The sequence below is a fragment of the Trichoderma evansii genome (assembly GCF_050947405.1).
Source record: "Trichoderma evansii strain SZMC 28006 chromosome Unknown GGI43scaffold_13, whole genome shotgun sequence".
Taxonomy (NCBI): Eukaryota; Fungi; Ascomycota; class Sordariomycetes; order Hypocreales; family Hypocreaceae; genus Trichoderma; species Trichoderma evansii.
Genome location: NW_028145193.1, coordinates 918,298 through 938,161, shown reverse-complemented (window position 1 = coordinate 938,161; position 19,864 = coordinate 918,298). Strand labels below are relative to the sequence as shown.

The window sequence follows — 19,864 nt, the reverse complement described above, 5'->3', positions numbered from 1 at the left end:
ACAATATGCTGGCAATATATTAAGCGCCCGTCCGGCTAAACGTCTAATATGCTCAAGTGGAGAGCTCCAACGAGCCAAGTAGTTGTCGTTATCGTCTTTGTTGTCACCTAAAAGCCATTCTGGCAGGGCATTCAGTGGTACAAGGGAACTAATTACAGCTCAGAGGGCGTCATTGATGCCCTGTAGAAATCATAATTAAGAGACGCTTAATAGTTAATTTACCAATGGATATTTCAAGGCTAATTTTTTTACTATAGCAACGTAGAAAAATAGTCTAAGACATAGGCCAGAATGTGGCGCGACATGGCATTGGTGGTTATAGAACCGAGTTATAGCGGCACGCGATGTTGTTTTGGTTCAATGTTACCGGCAGTTGGTATTGTGAACTCCGGGGTTAATATTTTCCAGCCAACGAAAGCTATGGCTTCTTCAGACTACAATGCACCTTTAGTGTAAAGAGTTATGAACCTCGTATACTAAAAGAGGGGTGCAGCTTAGCTGAAAACTTGAGGGAAGCATGTTCATCTGGCCATGTGCAAGTTTAAGCTCACAAGTTGTGATGGTACGATGTCTTGATTATAAAGAACGCGCTAACTTTATCCTATTTACTCTATTTAATAGTTGAACGTCCAGTGAGGTTTGAGTAATATTTCGTGTAAGGCATTGGGCATGCAGCATTCTTATGAATCGATCATATGACATAAAATTAAGAATCCTTTCTCCACTAGACTTATATCTGGTTGAAATAATCCGTCAATAGCATCTTGTAGCGAAATCCTTCAGGCGCAGGGACTTGTTCTCGGTTCGCTAAGACATACCATATTCGATCACTAGCAGATTTAAGTCTCCAGTTTACGCTACGACATCGTGCTAGTTCTAGAGAAGAAGCTGCAAACGACAGTAGCAATCGGCAAAGCAATTGCTAGTTACGGTAAATCGCTAAAAGATCGGGCATTTGGGCGGTAGCGGCTTCGGCATTATTAGCAAATGCGTCTCGAAGCACATCGCGTCCATGACGATAGTTCCCCTTGGAGCCTATCTCCAACATATATCCGTCGGATTCCCTTCCTTTATTGGAGATAGAGCTCCATCGCCTGAACGCTTGAACAATACCACAAGCCCTGCCGATCCAATCCCACTTGTTCTAAGCCATCATTCTTTCCGTCGTTAGTATTAGTTAATATTTAGCCGTCGGCCTCACCCCGCATTTTCGTCTGATCTCCATTGCGATCTCCAAGATAAAGATCTAGCTGTAGTACAGCAATTGGAATATAAAAGCCCGATATCAAGCAGTCCTTGTTTCAAAATTGACTGCCATTGTAACACACAGCATTGACACCACCCAAAGTCGTTGTCTTTTTTAAAATGAAAGCCTAGATTGGCTTTCAACAGCTTCATACTTGGGACATTGAACATTCTAATCGGCTAATTCGCCTATCTCGCCTTACAATGAGACTCCTTCGGCTGGGGGTAGCCCGGCTCTCATTTCTTTTGATTGCCTTCTTCGTTGCCTCTTCTTATCAGGCATGCACGTCTGACGACGATTGTAGCCTCAACGGCGTTTGTGGTCGTAACGGTGTCTGCAAGTGTGATCCGGCTTGGACTGGTGATGATTGCGGTGCACTTGACATTCGTCCTGCTAAGCGGGCGAGTGGCTACAACCTGACTGCGGAGGGCACATCATCATGGTGCTCTAAGGTTGTCAAAGACCCGTGGGAGACAAATCTATACCATCTCTTTGCTTCCGAGTTTACACACGGCTGTGGTCTTGACTACTGGGCTCCCTACAGCCGCATCATCCGTGCTGAATCTCGTACGGGCCCTGCTGGCCCTTACAACTTTGCTGCTGAGGTTAGGGGAACTTTTGCCCACAACCCGAACGTTGTGTACAGCCCGGCGGATCAAGAATGGCTCCTTTATTACATCGGGTGTCCCACGAATGTATCAGACACATGCCAGTCACAAAGCTTCACGTGCGGACCAGGAAATGACAACAATGGAGAGAGTGGTATTTCCGTACTCAGCAGCAAAGATCTTCGGCATTGGGATTTCAAGGGACAGGTGATGCAAGGCGATAATACAACTGATTGGGACGCCGATGTGACAAACCCTGCCCCGTTTCCCTTATATTCCAGCTCTTGCTCGAGAACAGGAGCGTACGAAAATGGCCAGCACTGCCCCGGCCATACCGATGCTATGCTTTTGGTCTACCGAGGCTGTCCGTTTAACTGTGGTGGCTCTGAGCAAATCAATGTAGCCATCTCAGAGACTGGTTATGAAGGCCCTTACACAAAGATTGAACCGGACCCCATCTTTGATGAAGGCAACGAAGATCCATTCGTCTGGCGTGATAAGCGAGGAAACTTCCACATGCTTCTGCATTCTATTGAGGCAGATGGTGGTTTTGGCTGGGGACCAAAGGTTGGCCGACATGCCTGGGCTAAGAACTATACCGGGCCATGGACTTTTGGCAACCAAACACTGGCATTTAGCACCGAGGTGGAATATAACGATGGGACAACTATCAACTTTTACCGCAGAGAAAGACCAGAGCTATACTTTTCAGAGGATGGGCTCATGACGCCGCTCTTCCTTACTACTGGCGTACAGCCTGTAAATGATCCTCAGAGTTACAGCATTATTGTACCTCTGGGAGATGCTGGAGTCAAGGCTCAGGGTAAATAATACTTTTACTTGGAAAAATAAATTCAATTTAGTTACATTGAGCTGATTAATGTAGCTTTTCGACCTCAGTAAAACAGATCGTAGCGCAAGACATTGACACCAAGCTTCTACAGCTCTTTTGAGATTGCTCTCTAGAATTTGAACTTTTAGATCCAGTGTAACTCATAATTTCATTATCAATTTGTCTTTTAAGACTTATGAGATTAGTATTATTATATTAACAGCATGGTAGAAGGGCTAATTGTATTGTAGCCTTAGCTTCACCAGCGGTCTTTTTTGTACCCAATATTCGTTATCCTGAGCACGAGAAATCCTTTCAGCATTCTTGTGCCCGAGTCCATTACTTTTCGCCATTTTTCTCTGTTAAATATTGAGAAGCTGTTTACAGAGTATATCTGAATGAAGTATTCTCTTTGTCTGACAAGTCTTCGAGACCCTTTTCAAAAGTGGGCGGTCCATAGGAGTTTGTACGATTCTCGTTCTCTCTCTTCAGCCCAAAGCGAACCGCTTGAGCAAGGAAGAAACAAATAGCAAAGCAGATCATAATACCCGTAAAGCTTTGGCTGAACTTGGGAGCAAATTTCCTTTAAGAAGATTCAAATTAGCGTCTCGATGAGACTTTTGGTAAACACGAAGTAACAAAAGTTATAACTTACTGGTCGAAGAGCAAAGAACCGGTAACATTGCCCAATGAATAACCGATAAAAGTTCCGGAAGCATATACAGCCTTTTTGGTATAACCGCCCGCGTTCGAAGTTCCCAGACCAATACACTGGACCCAAGCTGCTGAGAAAAAGTTGAGAAGGTAAAAGCCAAAGATCTTGGCGCCCTTGTTGTCAACTTTCCAACTAGAATGTATGTTAGTATTTTTCACGATGCAGAAATATCGAATGGAATAAAACATACAGAATTGCGCAACCAAGAATGACTGGCAGGCAAGAGAGTGAGATAATGTAGAATCGCGAGTCTTTCCAGCGGATGCCAAGATATCCTGAGCCCAGGACACAAATGAAAGCCATAGCGCCAGTGGGAAGATTGAGCAAGAGAGAAGTGTAAGCATCAAATCCCAAGCCGTTGAACACGATAGATGCAAACTGAGTGACAACAGCTGAGCCGGTGCAAGTCAGTAGGGATAGAACGATAATTCCCCAGAACTGGAATTCGAGGAGTGGTTCGAAAATTTGGTAGAACTTCACTTCCGGGCTCGTGTTGCCTGCGTTGTTGAGACGTGTGCGCTCAATCAAGCGTTGTCTCTCGCTTTCTGAAAAGCCCTTGGCGTGCTCTGGAGTATCAGGAAAGATGAAAAGCAATGCAACACCCCAAACGAAAGAAAGAGCACCTGCAAATAAATACATGATCTGCCATGGGTGCAGACTGCTGTGTGTGACATGAGCCAATCCAAAGTTAATCACTGGGGAAATCAATAATGATCCACCGCTGAATGAATACCAAATGCTAGATCGGAAGACTTGTTCTTTTTTGGTATACCACATGCCGACCACAAGCATAAAAATCGGGTTGACACCAGCTTCGACAACGCCGAGGAAGAATCGATTCGCCAGAATGCCAGAATAGGTCTTGCATGCAGGTGTTGTGAGCATGATAATGGACCAAAGAACTGATAGAACCGAGCAAGCACGCTTGGGGCGGAACCGTTGGGCCAGTAACGAAGCAGGATACATGCCGGCAATGTGACCAAAGTAAAATACCACAGAAACCCAAGAGAATGTTTTGCCTACTGTCAAGCCCAGGTCTGTTCGCAGACCAAACACGGCCGCTTGACCAAGCAAACCTTTATCCCAGTACTAAATTGAGAGAGTGTCAGTTGGTTTCTTTTCAAAACTAAGACTTGTAATTCTGAATATATCGATATCCGAATAAAGAATCTAAGAAATTCTTACCTGAAGGGCATATGTGACACACAACTAAAAAACAAGTCAGTATCTTGACTACATACTCAACCACAGGTTCAACAATGAAGCTTACCACTGGCATCACACGACAATCAATCTTTCGGAGTAGCGCCCGATCAGCATCTGTTGCAATCTCAATAGATGGGTTGCTTTCGGCAGACCCATCTATGACACCCTCAGTCACTGCTTGATCTTTTTTCTCCATTTTGAGAGATCTGCAGCAATACTACAGGATAAAATGACAAGAAGTCAAAGAGAAAAAATTCCCAAGTGTGGAATTTATTGATTATCATAACTAGGTAACATTGGCTATATGTATGTTAAAAGGGGAGGGCACTTTGGAACTCGAGTAGTCCCACTCGGCTTCTGGTAGATCAGCACTAGTGGTTAAAGGCTTTACGGGTAAGCGGGCGAGCGGGTATCAGTAAAAGTCTGGAAATACAAAATCGAAATATACACGTAAACGCAAAATATGAACAGCAGGGTGGGTAACCATTTGCCGTTTTCGTGTGTGCGCGTTTTCCACTTCTGTATGCCGCCGATCAATGAGTTCCATCTTTTTTTTTTCTATCCGCTTGGTTAGAACGAAGCAATGCCGGTCAGCAATTGATTCGTCTTACAACACTCCGTAAAACTATAGCGCAATAAGTGGTTTGAGGGTTAACCCTAGGGAATCTTAAAAGATTACTTTATTAGTATTTGCGGGCGTAAATATTTAGAAAGCAACCTCTTAGTGGTTACTTTAGAGCCTATTGGGCACAATTTCCGTATATGGTTGACATGACTCTCTCAGCCTAATCGGGCTGTTATCCAATACCGGACATAGTGAACTTTTGGACAAAGACATGGCTCGGCGTTACCCCTTGTCTCGCATTCGTCGTGTTGAATTAGCATATTAGCAACCCCTTCAGTCTCGACGTATAATTAGTAGCCTTGAGTTGCTTGAAATGCTTTTGGATCGCAGAGAACTTTGCTATTGGTGCTGTAGAGTGGCTCAGCAAGGTTTCTTTCAGTTGATGAGTTGAAGCACACGCGTATCGGCTACACCCCATGCTAGAAGTTCGTTACCGAGCAATGAGAATACAAGGGGTGCACCAACCAAGTGGGAAACTCAAATCATCATGACCCAGCGCAGCCTTATAGGCGCACCATTAGCAATGCATGTACGAAGCACCTACAGAAGCCTTTTTTTCGCGCTATGGTTGGTTGGAGCATGGACGAGCTGTGTATGTTGCTAAGTTCTTAACGCAATAGTTCTCATACAGTGCTAGTGTTATGATTAGAAAACAAGAATGCCTCGGTCTAAGTAGTACTTGGGTATATGGGTTCTCAACATGATGCTTATCTTCCGGAGATCATCAACCGGGGTGGCCCGGAATGCCGCGCGGCGAACCCCCGGTACTTAACCGTAAGCAGCTTATACAAATAGTCATTCCCCGAAATAATGTTCGCTAAATACACAGGTCTACTTGAGCCTTATTTTTCTTCCTTTTTTTTTCTATTTTTTGAATCGTGTTAGAACATCTAATTGATGTACGCTTTTAATCCTCGCAGTCTCTCCTTCGCAGCCTCGAGCACAGAATCTGGCTTGCATACGGCAAATCGCATCCACTGCTCTCCAATGTGTTGATTAGCTGGTGAATAGAACTCGCTGGGTGGAATTGCTGCCACGCCGAGCTCTTGGATCAGGAACCATGCCAGCTTGAAATCTCGTGGACGTTCCTGGACATGGGGAGGGAAGGGGTAGTTCTCTGGCATCACAACTTTGCTCATGTTGACCACGACAAAGTAGCCTCCTTCGGGTTCTGAGTATGGCATGTCAAGCTCACGCCAAATGTCGTTGAAGAGATCCATCTTGCCCTTCATGTCAGAGATGCACTCGTCCCAGAAGCCATTCTCTTCAGCCTGCTCGAATCCTAAACGACTTATTAGCACATTGTTTACCAGATTGAGACAAGGTTAAGCTTCGGACTTACCAATTGCAAACGCTTCCTGGAGTGGTGACGGAGAGCAGTAGCAGATTCGAGCGTGTGCTTTTGTGACATACTGTACGAGTTCCGCGGGCCCCATAACCCAGCCTGAACGCTCAGTTAGCTCGGAAACAGGTATTTTTAGAGATGACATCAGGAAAAGTCTTACCGACTCGCCAACCGGTGGCGTAAAAGTTCTTTCCCGCGGAGCTAAGAGTTAGAGTGATTTTCTCAACCTCTGGGGATAAAGTCGCAATGCGGGTAAACGGAACGTAGAATAGTCGGTCGTATACTTCATCTGAGATGATAAGAATGTTGTTCTGAACGCAGACGTCTGCAATTAATTTGAGCTCCTTGGGGGTGAAGATCTTTCCCAGGGGGTTGTCTATGAGTTAAATTAGTAACAAAATCACACCTAGCAGATTCAAATGTTACTTACGAGGTGTGTTTAATACGAGCATTCTCGTTTTAGGAGTGATAGCGTCCCGGAAAGCGGCGATATCAAGGGACCATTCACCGGCGGAATGTGTTTTTGTCATGCCAGACTTTGGTGGTTGTAAAGGCACAGAAACAACCTTGGCGCCAGCCATCTCAATATTGCTGATATATCTGCTATTTGTTAGAATACTAAAAGGGACATTTTATGCTAATACCAAAGATAACGTAAGATGGTGCGCTTACTGGTCGAAAAATGGTTCTAGTAGTAGGACTTCATCGCCCTCCTGGAGAAACGCCATGCAACAGCTCAGGAAGCCTTCATTGGCGCCGGTAGTAACTGTGATTTCCGTCTCAGGGTCCAGCTTGCGGCCCCAGAAAGGAGAGTATGCGTTGGAAATGGCCTCCCTCAAACGAGGACGGCCCTTTGGCGGAGCATACTGGTTGCAGTCGAGGCGTTCTACCGCACTCTTGGCTGCGTCAATGAGAAACTGAGGAGGATTGTAGCCGAAAAAGCCCTGACCCATGTTTACCACGGGCTGATTAGGTGTGGTTGCGGCTGCGGCATTGATAATGGACCTTTTGACAGCTATTAGCGAATCAAGATGAGAGCAAAATACCTGGTTGAGTCACTCACCACACATCCATAGTAGAGCTCGCTACGCGCTGAGCAGGTTGGATTGGGGACTTTGTCCCGTTCTTTAATTGAGCCATCTGTGTAGTAATTGATCGTTTTCCCAAAATTTTAGATATATTTCTCAGCATTCCAAGACTTAGGACCAGGCGCGGCGCGGCAGGTTGACATGGTCTACTTTATATCTATTCTAACATATACACACAGCTAGCGAAAAAATGCTCCGTAGACGTCCGAGAGTGAGCTCGCGTCTAAAATCTGACGTAGAGTGGATTTATTTTGCCATCACTAGATTCTCAGGGCCGCGCGCACTTGTGCCAGCTTACCGGCCGTATTGACTTGTTTAATACCATGACTCGACGTTACTGGTTCGCGTTCAGTCATTATGGGGGCAATTTACAATGTTGCCGTCTTCCTGAGAGTAATTGAAGACTATCGCCCCTTATTTTGTTCCACTAAATATACTAGTTTCGCTCAAGATCCTAGCTTTTCGAGTTTCTTTCTCTTTACCAAGAATCAGCTATACTGCTAGCTTCATGGGGGCTTTCTCTATTTGACAAATACAAAGAGCTGCAGTGGCTCATCGGAGTCGATACGGAGGTTGAATAGACCCATCAAAAAAACCCACAGCGAACAAACGCCGACTGACACTTACGTTAATACAATGTAAAACTTTGATGAAATACGTTTTGCCTTGTGGCCCCAGAACAAACGCCAGACTAATCTACGATATGCTGACTAAATCCGCCACCATCAATGCAGGCGGCAGCTGTATTTATTATGACTTGCCGCGATGGCCTCGAGAATATAGGCAAAATACCCTTTTCATCCTTATGCCTCCGCATTATCGCGTCATACTCTACCCCTGATATTCATTAAAATAAAAAATGTAAGAGGCTAGAACAATCATAACGACGCGCGCAAAGCTCCGATTTTCGGCGCCAAACGTATTCGTACCGTGAGCCGGACCCTCGGATCGGGTCTGACAAGCTTTAAGAGCTCTTTAGTCGATTCATGCGTGGCTGGGGCGAACCCTCTTCTCAGAGCTAACTGTAATACGTAGCCACTCCGTGCTATAGACTGCACACGTTGTTCCGACGACTATCCATCCAATCATCGACCAGCGGCATCCATCCGCAAATATGAATCGTACCATGTTGCAATAAGGCTGAGCCGCTTCCTTCACATGCAAGCGGTTCGTATCGCGTTGGCTTCTTAAAAGATCTGATATACAGCTTCCAGCTGCGACTATCCCCACAATATCTTACCATCGTCCCACTTGCCTCGCTAGCTTCGCTTGTAGGCACGTAGTTTGCAGGGTGCTAAATTAGATGGCAGTCTCACTCGAGAACGGTAGCCGGCGGGCAGGCTTAGATAGGCTATCTAAGCAATCAAATTGCCACAATGGGAAGCCTGGTGTTGCGTTTGGAACACCACCAAAACCGCTTGCAGTGAGCTAACAGGGGCACCTAATTTATCACGACTGCTGATGGAGCTTGAGTATCAGTGTATATAATATCTCTAAAAATTGCACTATAGGAGAGTGCGATTTTTTATCTATATATTCTTTAACTCAATATACATATGTTGTCTTTTTGCTGTCTTTAATCGCACTTTGACATAATGCATCCTGCACTGGTGACTAGAATTTATAAGTGCTCGTGACACTCGGCCTTCAAATACTATCTAAATGTCTTTGTCAAAGATAGATCACAATGAGCTTCCTCCATGCGGCCCTGGCCGCACTTGATTCTCATTTTAGCAAATAAATTGTATAATTCTTTCTTAAGCAACACACTGATTGTCCTCTGCAAGTGAAAATTAGGTGCTAAACTTGACGCTTGTACTACCTTTCTCGTCCTAGTGGTCCTGCTTCCAGATGTAGATCCTGTCGGGTGCGGATCATCAACGCAGATAACGAGACTACTAATCCTTAAGAATAAGCCACATGGTATGATGCCCTAGTGGTCAACATCCCGATTCATGGATCAAGCTAACCCCGTGAAAGAGGAACAGAATGGGGATCTGAGCAACTAGCAGCCGATTGCCCCGCGGAGCTTCTCCCTTATCCCTCGGAGATTCCAATACTATTATTTTAGTTTTAATAATCAATTGCCAATTTATAAAGTCAGTAATGAAGGTGATTTTAATGAAGCAAGATTTAGCCTCACTTAGATTGTGAGCTCATGAGAAAGATGCCAATCCAAATCATCTCCACACGTGAACCAGCTTGCCATGAATGCAAGTGCGGTCCAAAGCTGTGAGCGACGTGCATTTAAATCACTATGGCTATTATTGAAAGCTCTTCCCATTCTAGCATGACGTAGTGAAACCGCTAGTAGGTGTGATTTATCTACCGTCGGTGCTTCAGAACAGAATTTGACGTGTTGATAGTCTAAGCACTAACAGCGCCACACATGCACTAAATTCTCTCTTGAAGCGCCATCAGTCTTTCTATCTTATAATTTTACTCTTGTTTATCTCATATACAAAGAAATAAACCCACTAGTGTTAGTTTACTCTCATCAGCTCAGGTCTTGAGTAGTTCTATGCTTAATACGGTACAGATGCAATCGTACAGACACTAGAATCCTTACTCAGCAGTTTCATCACGGAATCCTAGCTTCTTTTGAGAAATTGAGATATCAACACATTCTTCATACGCAATACTGCCTACGTAGCTATATTCTGGCACAGTCTTTAAGCCCTCTCAGTAAATACACATTGCAGAGCTCCCGCTTTCAAAATTGCCTGGTTAATCATATCTCGATGGATCGAAGTCCCATCTTCTCCAGGAGCAAACTTAAAGTCATAATTCCAGACCGTGTACGCTATTGTGAATCGTAGCACGATCAATGCCAACCTCCTCCCCACGCAGTTGTATGGGCCGACGAGGAAAGGATGAAATGCCCGCTTGTCAATCACCAGGTCACGCTGTGTTGTCCACCTTTCTGGGATAAAGCTATCAGGTTCCTTGAAGTATTTTGCGCCTATTATGATTGCAACGGTTAGAAAATAGCCGTCCCAAGTAATTTTGATGATGACTTCAAGATCATGGAAATGGTAGGCTTGGTTCAAGCGGAATACTCACTTCTATGCATGGAATTTATGGGCACAAAAATTAATGTTTCGCCAGGAATGGCAACGCCGTCAATTTCAAGTCCCTCAGGTGGCGTCTTTCGAGGTCCGTTGGCGCAAGTTGGGTTATCCATCCTCATTGTCTCGTTAATCACGGCGTTCAAGTATGGCGCCTTAGCCTCACTTAAGTCGAGGTCAGTAAATTCGTCAGGTACTGTACGCCCAAATAATGATTGTAGTTCTGAAAGAATCTTGTTTTGGACCGTGGGATCTCGTGCCATGTAGTAAAATGCGAATGACAATGCGGATGCAATAGTATCAGTTCCACCAGTCATAACGGCTTGGGCATCCGAGTATAGGACGTCAATATGGTGCATACTTTTGGGTTCCTTGGAGTGATAATCTTGAAGAAGATATTTCATTATGTCTTCATGTTCGTCGTCTGCTTCCTACATTAGTGTTAGAAAATCACTTCAATGGCATGGTCCAGACATTGCGAATCGCAGTTCCTACCTCTTTTCTTCTGTCTACCATCTGGCAAGCCAATTTTTGAAATTCGTTGTGATCCTTGCTGCCACCAATAGCCTGCACCAAAGCAATCGGCCACCATATCAGCCCAAGCTTGGCAAGGGTAGCTAGAACGACTTCGAGGTAGTGTAACATGGGATCTTCTTTACCAGCTGTGACTGATCCGAAACTGACTGAAAATCCCATCCGGCCCATGTTTTCAAATGGTATCAAAGTAGAATAGAGTGAAGTATTGATGGGCTGGCCCTGAAGAGATTTCAATTTCTGAAGCCATTCGTTTACTACTTCACGAGCGTTACGTTCGTATGTTTCCAGAGCTAATATATAGAGATTAGTACTAGAAAATTGATGAGCCGGGTGTAACTAACATTTAGTACTGAAGGCTTTGTCCCAGATCTGCCGTCTCCAGCGATGGTCCTTGTGATTTGTTATGCTATCAAGATTTAGGTGGCCGTTGTAGTTCACGGTTTCATAGGGCGTGTTTTGCTTTGAACATTGTGATCCTGCTCCGTGAACCTTCTGTAGAGCGTCTATTGATAGAGTCATAACCTCGTTAGGACCTGGTAGCAGCATTTAAAGAATACGTCAGCCCTATTTCCGCACAATAGTTGTTTAACTGAAGGCTTACCAATTCGTATAAAATCTCCATATTTGTCGAAAAGCCTGGACCAGTGAAGATGCGGTTTTCCATCCAGAGCTTTATATGGTCCGTACAATTTTGTGATGCTTGCTGCAAACGGCCCGGGGAAGCGCCTTGTGCGGTGAAAGAAGATGCGGTATACAAGGATGCTAGTGAAGAGTCCTAAAAAATAGGCCGCCGATATGATGCCAGCATTTGACGCTCCATGGACCGCCCCTTGTAAGTGAATACACCGCGCCCATAGCAAACATAGTGCAACTATGTAGAACCCAATAATTCTAGGCGCCTCCATAGCCCTGTGTCCATGAATGAAATAAACGAGATGGGATAAAACGCCACCTGACGCCGACGCAACGGCCAGCAGTTCAGGCCCCATCGTTGCGATTTGTTATGGCTCGTAAAATCGCACTGTAGGCCAAAAGAGGCTTGGTGAGGAATTGCTGCATACAAACAGACAGTGAAAACGGACAAAATCATTTTGCAATGAGATAGGGAGACGCGCACTTTTAAACGAAAGACATGAGAATGGCGTAATACGCAAGGCAGAATATAAGCACGGCAAAAAGTGTATTTTCATGGAACTTAAATCTGAATCTTTTTGAGCTAGGATAATCTGGCCTATGGACTTGCTTGCCTTTGCAACATGTATTCCCCAAATGAGCCTAGAGATATGAAGAGGGGGATAATACGCCGCCTTAGCAAGCATATACTAAATTTGGTACTTCTAGTACGGAAATTAGCCCACTACTTTTGTCCAAGGTATGAGATGATGGAAGCTATATTGCTCTCGCTCGCGGCGTTAAATACTAGGGCTTATTCGGATGACTTACAAAGTCCTGAACAAGGTTCGGGTTTTTTCCACTAATAAGTCTGGATAAAACGCCACCTACAGGATACATATAGTCTCTTCTCATTACTCCACATTCCTTTTTCGTCTCTCTATCTCTGTGTGAGTCCTTTGCAATTATCGGCATTATAGAAACTGAATCTGATTTGGGGATGCTCGTTTATCGCAATCTGCTGGTTAATTGGCACTGTGGCGTGGAGCTATCGAATTATCGAATGTGAACTTAGTCCAGCCACAGGTGGTCTCTACCGTGTAATTTCAATCAATGTCTACAGTGTCAATTTGAGAGGGTTGAATATAATGTTTAGTAAAAATAAAAACTCTCAGTTTCATTCTTTAATGATAAGCATTGCCTTTCGCTAGCTACTTTCGTTTAAGATAGCTCTAAGAGCGATTTGTAAATTGAAATCTTCCGCTAATTAATAGACTAGGTTTTCGCTTCACATTATGCGGATATTTTTTATGTGCAGCAGGCTCCTTATATGAAAGGAGTCAGGTGCTATTGTTTATTGAACGAAGGAATTAGGTACTATTGTTCATTGCACGAAGGAATTAGGTACTATTCTTCATTGCACGAAGGAATTAGGTGCTATTATTCATTGCATGAAGGAATTAGGTACTATTGTTCATTTCATTGCACGAAGGAGTCAGGTGGTATTGTTCATTTACACGAAGGAATTAGGTGCTATTCATTGCACGAATCAAATTCCACCAAGGACATTGTTCCTTATTAGGAATACCATCACAATAATATCAGAGCATTTTTCATTTAAATCGTGATTAATATTCAAGACAAAGAGGGAGCTTGAGATTTGAGTGAGAAAATTATAGTCAAAACTAAATAGTATAATGAAGTTCGCACATGATCAGTAATATTGTCTACATAAGCTTACAAGACTTCATGAATATGAAAATCGCTAATAATTCAGCCCGTAGATAGCTCTCATTGGAACTTATAGCTCAAATACAGCTCTGTATCTGATGGCATTTGCTTCCATGTCGCTGATAACCTTTTGAAGAGAGCTAACATTCTCGAGTTTAGTGACTTGAATCAGAGGTTTGATGTCATTTTTGGCAGCGAATTCGAGCGCCTCAGCATGCATTGCTCTAGAACCAACAAGACTTGCATGTACGTGATATGCATCGAAAAACATGTTGCGCGTGCTTGGAGTTGTAGTTAGTAAAAGTCAAAGCCAAAATAGTCATGCTATAATGAGATTCAGGTCTTACTTAAGAATCAAAGCTCCAGTTGGGGCAGTCAGCGGCACAATGATGCCGTTTCTCGATAAGAATTCTTTCGTCGTTGCCCTACTCAGATTTTAGCAACGTATATTTTACAAAGAAATTGCAACTTGACTTGCGTAAGGTATGATGAAGAAACAATGTACTTACTTTTTAAAATCTGGATAGTAGCTTCCAGTAATCACCAAGACGTCTATTGGAGCTTTGATGGTTTCATACATGGTACTGACAAGATGAAATTCACTGGCACCCCACGTGCGTGCTTCCTCCTCTTTGTCTGCCGATGTGCTGTACACCACGACTTCGGTGCCCATTTTGGCGGCGTATTGGATTGCAAGGTGACCAAGACCACCAATTCCATAAATGCCAACTCGCATACCAGGCTCGACTGTCTCTCTAAGAGCCGTGTATACTGTAACACCAGCACACTGAAGAGGGGCAGCATACTCGCTAGGAATATTATCTGGAATCTTGTGCAAAAATGTCTCCTTGCCGATATAAAATTGGCCAAAGGTGCCATTATCGTAATCTCCTTCGCCCATAACAATACGATCATAGCAGTAGATATCTTTGCCTTTAAGACAGAATTTGCAGTTGCCACAGGCATCTCGATGGTACCCGCCACCAACCCGATCGCCAACTTTCAATTGCTTCACATCAGAGCCGACCATTTCAACAATCCCAACTCCTTCGTGGCCTAGAGCAACGGGAGCACCAAGCTTTACCATCGCTACATCACTAGCGCAAAGACCAGTGTGAGTGATGCGAACAACAACATCTCTAGGGCCCAGTTCCGGGATTTTGGCATCAAACGCAATGACACCTCTATCTTTAGATCGATACCCTCGATAATCTTTCCCAACGAGACTGGATCGAGTCATGGTGATGATGTGATTCTTTTATTTGCTTTGTTGGTTTCCGTGAAATTGAGATGTGTTGATATAAAGAGAGTCTTTGAAGGGCATGACTTGGTTCACAAAGAATGAATTCCAATTTATCTCCGGATTGAGTGGCTGCCTATGAAATATATAAATAATATATTGGAAAGCACCAACATAATGCGAATAAATCACGTTTGCGACTTTTGTGCGATGAAAGATTCCAAATGACAAGTAATCATATAATGTATAACCGAAAAGAATGACATCATTAACCGTGTAATTCGAAAGAAATCGGCATGATGATAGAAATTAACATGCTTGTTTTGCTGTTGAAAGTCCTCGGCAAATAATGGGCTGATCAGTCGGCCCCGCCTATATGGCACATCAACAAAGTGAAATAGGGAGGAAGCAAAATGGCATCTGTATCGGCTGCTATTCATAAATGTTTACATAAGATAATTTATAAAATCATATTCTATTCTTTTATTTTTCGTAATAAAGGTACCATGATAACATCTGTAGAGATTTTCACTACTTTGTAGCACCTCTATTAAGGCCAAAACAAGCATTTACGCATTTTCAGTGTGTAACCCCTTCAGTTAGTTATGTGGTGTGGGGCCTTGAATTTTGTAATGCTACTTAATGAGCTCATCTGCGACCTCAACTCCTCGGATTAGATTCTTTATCCCATCTGTCTCCGCTCCGCAACAGCTTCATCTCAAGTTTATCCGAGATAACGCTGTTGAACATATAAAGTTATAAACCACATTTCTAATATCTCTAGAGACTCTGTATCTTTGAAGTTGTCAGAAATTTCGATGCTAGATAAGAGCATCTAGCTCTATTAACTAGATGTCACCAACAGTGACTGTCGTATCAATCTTTTGCCACAGCGGTGTATCTGTCCAGTGCTCAGCCTAACCATTATACAAATACTCAGAAAGTCCAATTGTGATTGTGTAGCAGCCTATTGACGTATATTCCCCAGAGGGAAAAGTTTTGCAACCAGTTATCTCAGCTGGCTCCAGCTCTTAATTTTGGAATCAACCGTTCGAAAAGAGAAACATTACGCACATAACAATTGTACGAATATATTTCTTCTTTATGTCAAAAGCCAACCAAGTTTACTACTCAGACATTAATTTCAACTGTTAGCAGGTATTATGTACAGTCTAGAGTTTACATTTTCTTGAAGATCTCTTGCCTCGGATTACGACATTCATCGTTTGGTAAGATTATTAATCCCTACCCACTCATTTATGCCCTCTAACCGATTTGCCGAGGGCGTTGAACAGTAATTGGCTACTACCTGTTTCCTTCTTTCTTATATCAAGCAGTTTCATTAATATACAATCTCTCATCCAAGAGTGGAAATTTTGCCTTGGCTTTTGTAGTGAATATGCGGTGGGTTTGGCTCTAATTTCGCTCCGTATATACTCGCCCAGTGACATGTCGTTTACATATATTAGTACAAACTTCTTGCCAAATTGCCACAAATCATATCATTTTAATTCACTAGTGCTTTTTCAAGTCCCCTTTAGGCGATCGAGAGTCAGCAGGAGTCGACAGCTTATCACTCGCAGCAGATCATGTTATCGCGTGCAATTCTCAATTTGAAGCGCTGTAAATATGAGATATTCTCAACAAGATAAATAAACACATATATAAAGAGTCACAAGTGATTTTTCATGAATAATGAGTTTATAATGAGTTTGTAGTTATAGGCTGAAATAGGCAAGATGCTCAAGCTACTACAGGAAAAAATAATATTAAACCCCGAGAACATTTGTGGTTACAAATTCCTTCCCATACTATAAAATGAGCAAATTCTGCATCTCAACTATATAAACTTGGTCATTATAAGATATTGAAATAACAATTAATCAAAGTAATGCTTCTGTGCGGGGAACCTCAATCAGAAAAGCAATTATGGCATTCAAAGCATGTAGTCAAGAGAACTGGGTTACCCAGGTATCATTGCCAGGAAAAGAAATTTATCACCAAGCAGTTCAGAATCAGTCTCCAAAAGAAAAGAAAAAAATTAGAAGCTCTCCATGATTATCAGAATGTGGAGTACCTCGTGCATCTCAAAAGAGATGTCTAAGGACTGGCAAACACTGATTCAGTTGAGTTCAACAGGTTATTCATGTTTAGAGCCTCATTTCTTCCCACCTGGGAGCTGACTGCGGGGTTAATAGTTCAGCTGTCAAGTCTGCCTAGATCTAACCTGTTCAGGTGTCATTGTATGCCTATTCGCAGCGCTAAAAACGCTGTGCTTTGCCAATGAAGTGCCCTGTTACACAGCAGCTGGCGTGAATATAACTCAAGCAGAGCCCCAAGTGAACATTTATCCTCTGTTTCCTTGCATATCGGTGATCAATTATTGAGAACGCACTATGAATCGTTGGCATAAATCTTCTTGCGATAATCCATCAGTTGTGGTGAAAAACGAAAATCCGTGTTGTCACGCATGCAATAGCGAATGCAATTTGAAAGAGTTAGCCAGCAAGAAGGGTTCGGAAAATTCTTTTAGCTCTTCAACTCCAAATGAGCCGCCAGGTCAGCTCAATTTAAGTTGGCCACCATCTGTTCCTTACATCGGCTTAAAGAAGCAAGGCGTATCGCCTCCGACAAATGCACAAACCCCAGATCCCCAGCTTCAGGACACACAATCATTTCTGACATATGGCAAAACTCTTGAGTTGAATGAATTCAGGCTAGCATGTCTCTCAGCGCCCAAGCATGACGACTATCCAGTGCATATGACATTGGAGACTTACAAGAACACAGACTGCCCCGAGTTTGAGACAGTGTCATATACCTGGGGCGGAGAGGATGGCGACCACGCCCCTTCTCAGCCTGTGTTTGTAGGCGAATATTGGGATGTTATTTTCCAGACCAAGAATTGCTGGAATATGCTTCGATCTATACGCCCCTGGAGAGGTGTGAGATTGGTTTGGGTAGATGCTTTGTGCATCAACCAAAATAACATCAAAGAACGTGGGGATCAAGTCGCAAAGATGAGGCAGATATATGAGGAGTGTGCCCGAGTTATTGTCTACCTGGGAACAGACGTCTCACGTCCGGCTCAAGGACGATTCCCACATCAACGTAGGCTTGAAGATTTAGATCAACACTCGCGTCGCTTATACACACCATCTTCTAACGACGGCAGCTTGGAACAGCTTGATGTCGCCATGAGAACTCTTTTACAGAGAAGATACTTCAGTCGCGTCTGGGTAATTCAGGAATTAGTAACATCTCCAAGGGCTATAATGCGAGTCGGAGACGCAGAATTTTCTACTGATAATACAACTGCTTCCCGACTGAAGGACGTCGACGCAGACTGGAGCTGGGCCGAATGTGGAGCGCCATGGCTTCGATATATGACTCAGAAATCCATCCAAGTAGAGGATCTATATGGAGTTTTGGCGGTCACCTCGAAATCGCATGCGACAGATCTACGGGATCGGCTATTCGGCATTCTTGGTCTGATACAAAGAGACGATAACGAAGTCGCGGCCTGGCAGCCAGACTATTCTTTGTCAGCTCAGCATGTTTTTGTTGGACTCTTGGCTCATCTTATCGTCAATCTCAAGAAAATACATCTTCTTCTACACGCTTCTACATTGTATGCAAGTTCATCTTCACCGTCATGGACCCCATGCTGGGAAACAAACGAATCATGGCAATCCATGTTCACCGCCGCAGATTTCAGTGGAGATGAAATGATCAGTTATATCAGCCAATTTCTCTCTGCCGAAAATAATTGCGCTGTAACTCCAAATCTATTCACCCTGGAAAACTTTGAAAGCTCTCAATTCCTTAGTAAAAAGGATCCTTGTAACAAGTGGCTGAACGATATTTTCCATTCAAGGCCATGGGATCAAGATGTGGCCATTCATTCAGACAGCGGTGCCTTATCTATTCACTTGACTCACTTATGTACAATTCCTTCGCTACCTGTCGTTGTTGGGGAAATTGGAGCCTACAAAGATCTTTCGAGTGGCCGGACCAAAAGCTGATATATTTCTAGCCTCTGACAACCCGCTTGATTCAACAGTTAAGCCAGGTCAAGACCACATCTTCATGCTCATTACTGAAGATTTAAGACTGCTATATTTCATTCTAAGAGAATCCAAAGACGCTATTGGAGCTAGAAATTATAGATTAGTAGGCACCAGTCGTTCCACGTTCGTTAAAATCGCCGACAACAAAGTTTGGGACAGATGGATTGAAAGTTTGGATTCTACAATAACAAATACTCGAACGCTCCTGGATAAGGCATTTGAAAGCTTTGAGACTCGCTCAATAAGGGCCTTCTTCCCATTTGCAACTACCGGATGGGACATGTTTCCAACCTGTCATGGCCTCTACGGCAAAGATGCCTCCTCAAATTCTAGCTTCGAGAAAGCCTTTCTCTCTGGCTTCGATGCTCGCTTCAAAGCAAGCGTTGCAGACGGCTTTTTCGAGTGGGAAGTTACAAAAGGAAAAGATGGTGTGGGGAGATACGTGGATCGATTGTTCCTGCAGGATACTGATGAAAGAGATTATTGTGACGTAGAAGGCTTTGAGAAGTTTACGTGGAAAGGAAGATGGGAGCCGGTTAAGACAACGGTTTTGGATACGGAGTACAGTAAAGAGTATACATACTCTATTGAGACCTCGCTGGTTCCCTGGAACAAGACTCATCGGCTTCGAATACCGGTAAAAACAGTGGAAAGGGCGGTTCGCTTCTTCTTTGCTTCGACGGAAAGGATTCAGCGATGTATGAAGAAGGACGCTAAGGAGATAGAGGCAATCCTTCGAGGAGATTCTAGCGATCAATATCGCTTTTTGGGTGTCCAATGTTCCCTGAGATGGAAGAAGGATTTTGCCTTGATGGCAGCACATATCAGGTTCACATTCATTAACAAATAGGCATTCTTTTCATAATATATACGAAATAATTATCCGAGATACAAATACAATTTCATCGAAATATGTATTCTTTTTATCGCGACAGCGATAT

The 19,864-nt window shown here is 43.5% G+C and overlaps 6 protein-coding genes across 6 annotated transcripts; 2 read left to right on the top strand and 4 right to left on the bottom strand.

The window, feature by feature from the left end:
* Positions 1-1,310: 1,310 nt before the first annotated feature.
* On the top strand, positions 1,311-2,769 carry GGI43DRAFT_83765 (uncharacterized protein). Its single transcript, XM_083210381.1, has one exon. The coding sequence runs from the start codon at positions 1,450-1,452 to the stop codon at positions 2,683-2,685; it is 1,236 nt and encodes a 411-aa protein (XP_083059649.1). The 5' UTR covers positions 1,311-1,449; the 3' UTR covers positions 2,686-2,769.
* A 298-nt stretch (positions 2,770-3,067) lies between these two features.
* GGI43DRAFT_428375 (major facilitator superfamily domain-containing protein) lies at positions 3,068-4,891 on the bottom strand (the record flags this gene model as incomplete). The annotated part of the gene is made up of 5 exons (XM_083208957.1): positions 4,672-4,891; positions 4,587-4,610; positions 3,592-4,490; positions 3,342-3,533; positions 3,068-3,269 (listed from the first exon to the last, which is right to left on the bottom strand). Exons 1-5 carry the CDS (start codon positions 4,801-4,803, stop codon positions 3,068-3,070), a joined length of 1,449 nt encoding a protein of 482 aa, XP_083059648.1. The 5' UTR covers positions 4,804-4,891.
* Positions 4,892-6,122: 1,231 nt separating this feature from the next.
* On the bottom strand, positions 6,123-7,717 carry GGI43DRAFT_428374 (pyridoxal phosphate-dependent aminotransferase; the record flags this gene model as incomplete). Its single annotated transcript, XM_083208956.1, has 6 exons — positions 6,123-6,514; positions 6,575-6,676; positions 6,738-6,953; positions 7,008-7,177; positions 7,250-7,582; positions 7,641-7,717. The coding sequence occupies 6 exons, from the start codon at positions 7,715-7,717 to the stop codon at positions 6,123-6,125; spliced, it is 1,290 nt and encodes a 429-aa protein (XP_083059647.1).
* A 2,614-nt stretch (positions 7,718-10,331) lies between these two features.
* GGI43DRAFT_83752 (cytochrome P450) lies at positions 10,332-12,413 on the bottom strand. Its single transcript, XM_083210380.1, has 5 exons — positions 11,872-12,413; positions 11,612-11,803; positions 11,229-11,560; positions 10,729-11,164; positions 10,332-10,627 (listed from the first exon to the last, which is right to left on the bottom strand). The coding sequence occupies exons 1-5, from the start codon at positions 12,257-12,259 to the stop codon at positions 10,338-10,340; spliced, it is 1,638 nt and encodes a 545-aa protein (XP_083059646.1). The 5' UTR covers positions 12,260-12,413; the 3' UTR covers positions 10,332-10,337.
* A 1,270-nt stretch (positions 12,414-13,683) lies between these two features.
* GGI43DRAFT_428373 (chaperonin 10-like protein) lies at positions 13,684-14,853 on the bottom strand (the record flags this gene model as incomplete). Its single annotated transcript, XM_083208955.1, has 3 exons — positions 13,684-13,894; positions 13,961-14,038; positions 14,123-14,853. The coding sequence occupies 3 exons, from the start codon at positions 14,851-14,853 to the stop codon at positions 13,684-13,686; spliced, it is 1,020 nt and encodes a 339-aa protein (XP_083059645.1).
* A 2,396-nt stretch (positions 14,854-17,249) lies between these two features.
* Positions 17,250-19,840, top strand: GGI43DRAFT_428369 (HET domain-containing protein; the record flags this gene model as incomplete). The annotated part of the gene is made up of 3 exons (XM_083208954.1): positions 17,250-17,720; positions 17,751-18,818; positions 18,850-19,840. 3 exons carry the CDS (start codon positions 17,250-17,252, stop codon positions 19,771-19,773), a joined length of 2,463 nt encoding a protein of 820 aa, XP_083059644.1. The 3' UTR covers positions 19,774-19,840.
* Positions 19,841-19,864: the final 24 nt, after the last annotated feature.

Excerpts from the sequence above, each read along its gene's own strand:
- GGI43DRAFT_83752 (XM_083210380.1), bottom strand. The coding sequence starts at position 12,259 with ATGGGGCCTGAACTGCTGGCCGTTGCGTCGGCGTCAGGTGGCGTTTTA. Across the intron at positions 11,804-11,871 it reads TGGAGATTTTATACGAATTG|GTCCTAACGAGGTTATGACT; the intron begins GTAAGCCTTCAG and ends TGCTGCTACCAG. Across the intron at positions 10,628-10,728 it reads CATAAATTCCATGCATAGAA|GCGCAAAATACTTCAAGGAA; the intron begins GTGAGTATTCCG and ends CAATCATAATAG.
- GGI43DRAFT_83765 (XM_083210381.1), top strand. The coding sequence starts at position 1,450 with ATGAGACTCCTTCGGCTGGGGGTAGCCCGGCTCTCATTTCTTTTGATT.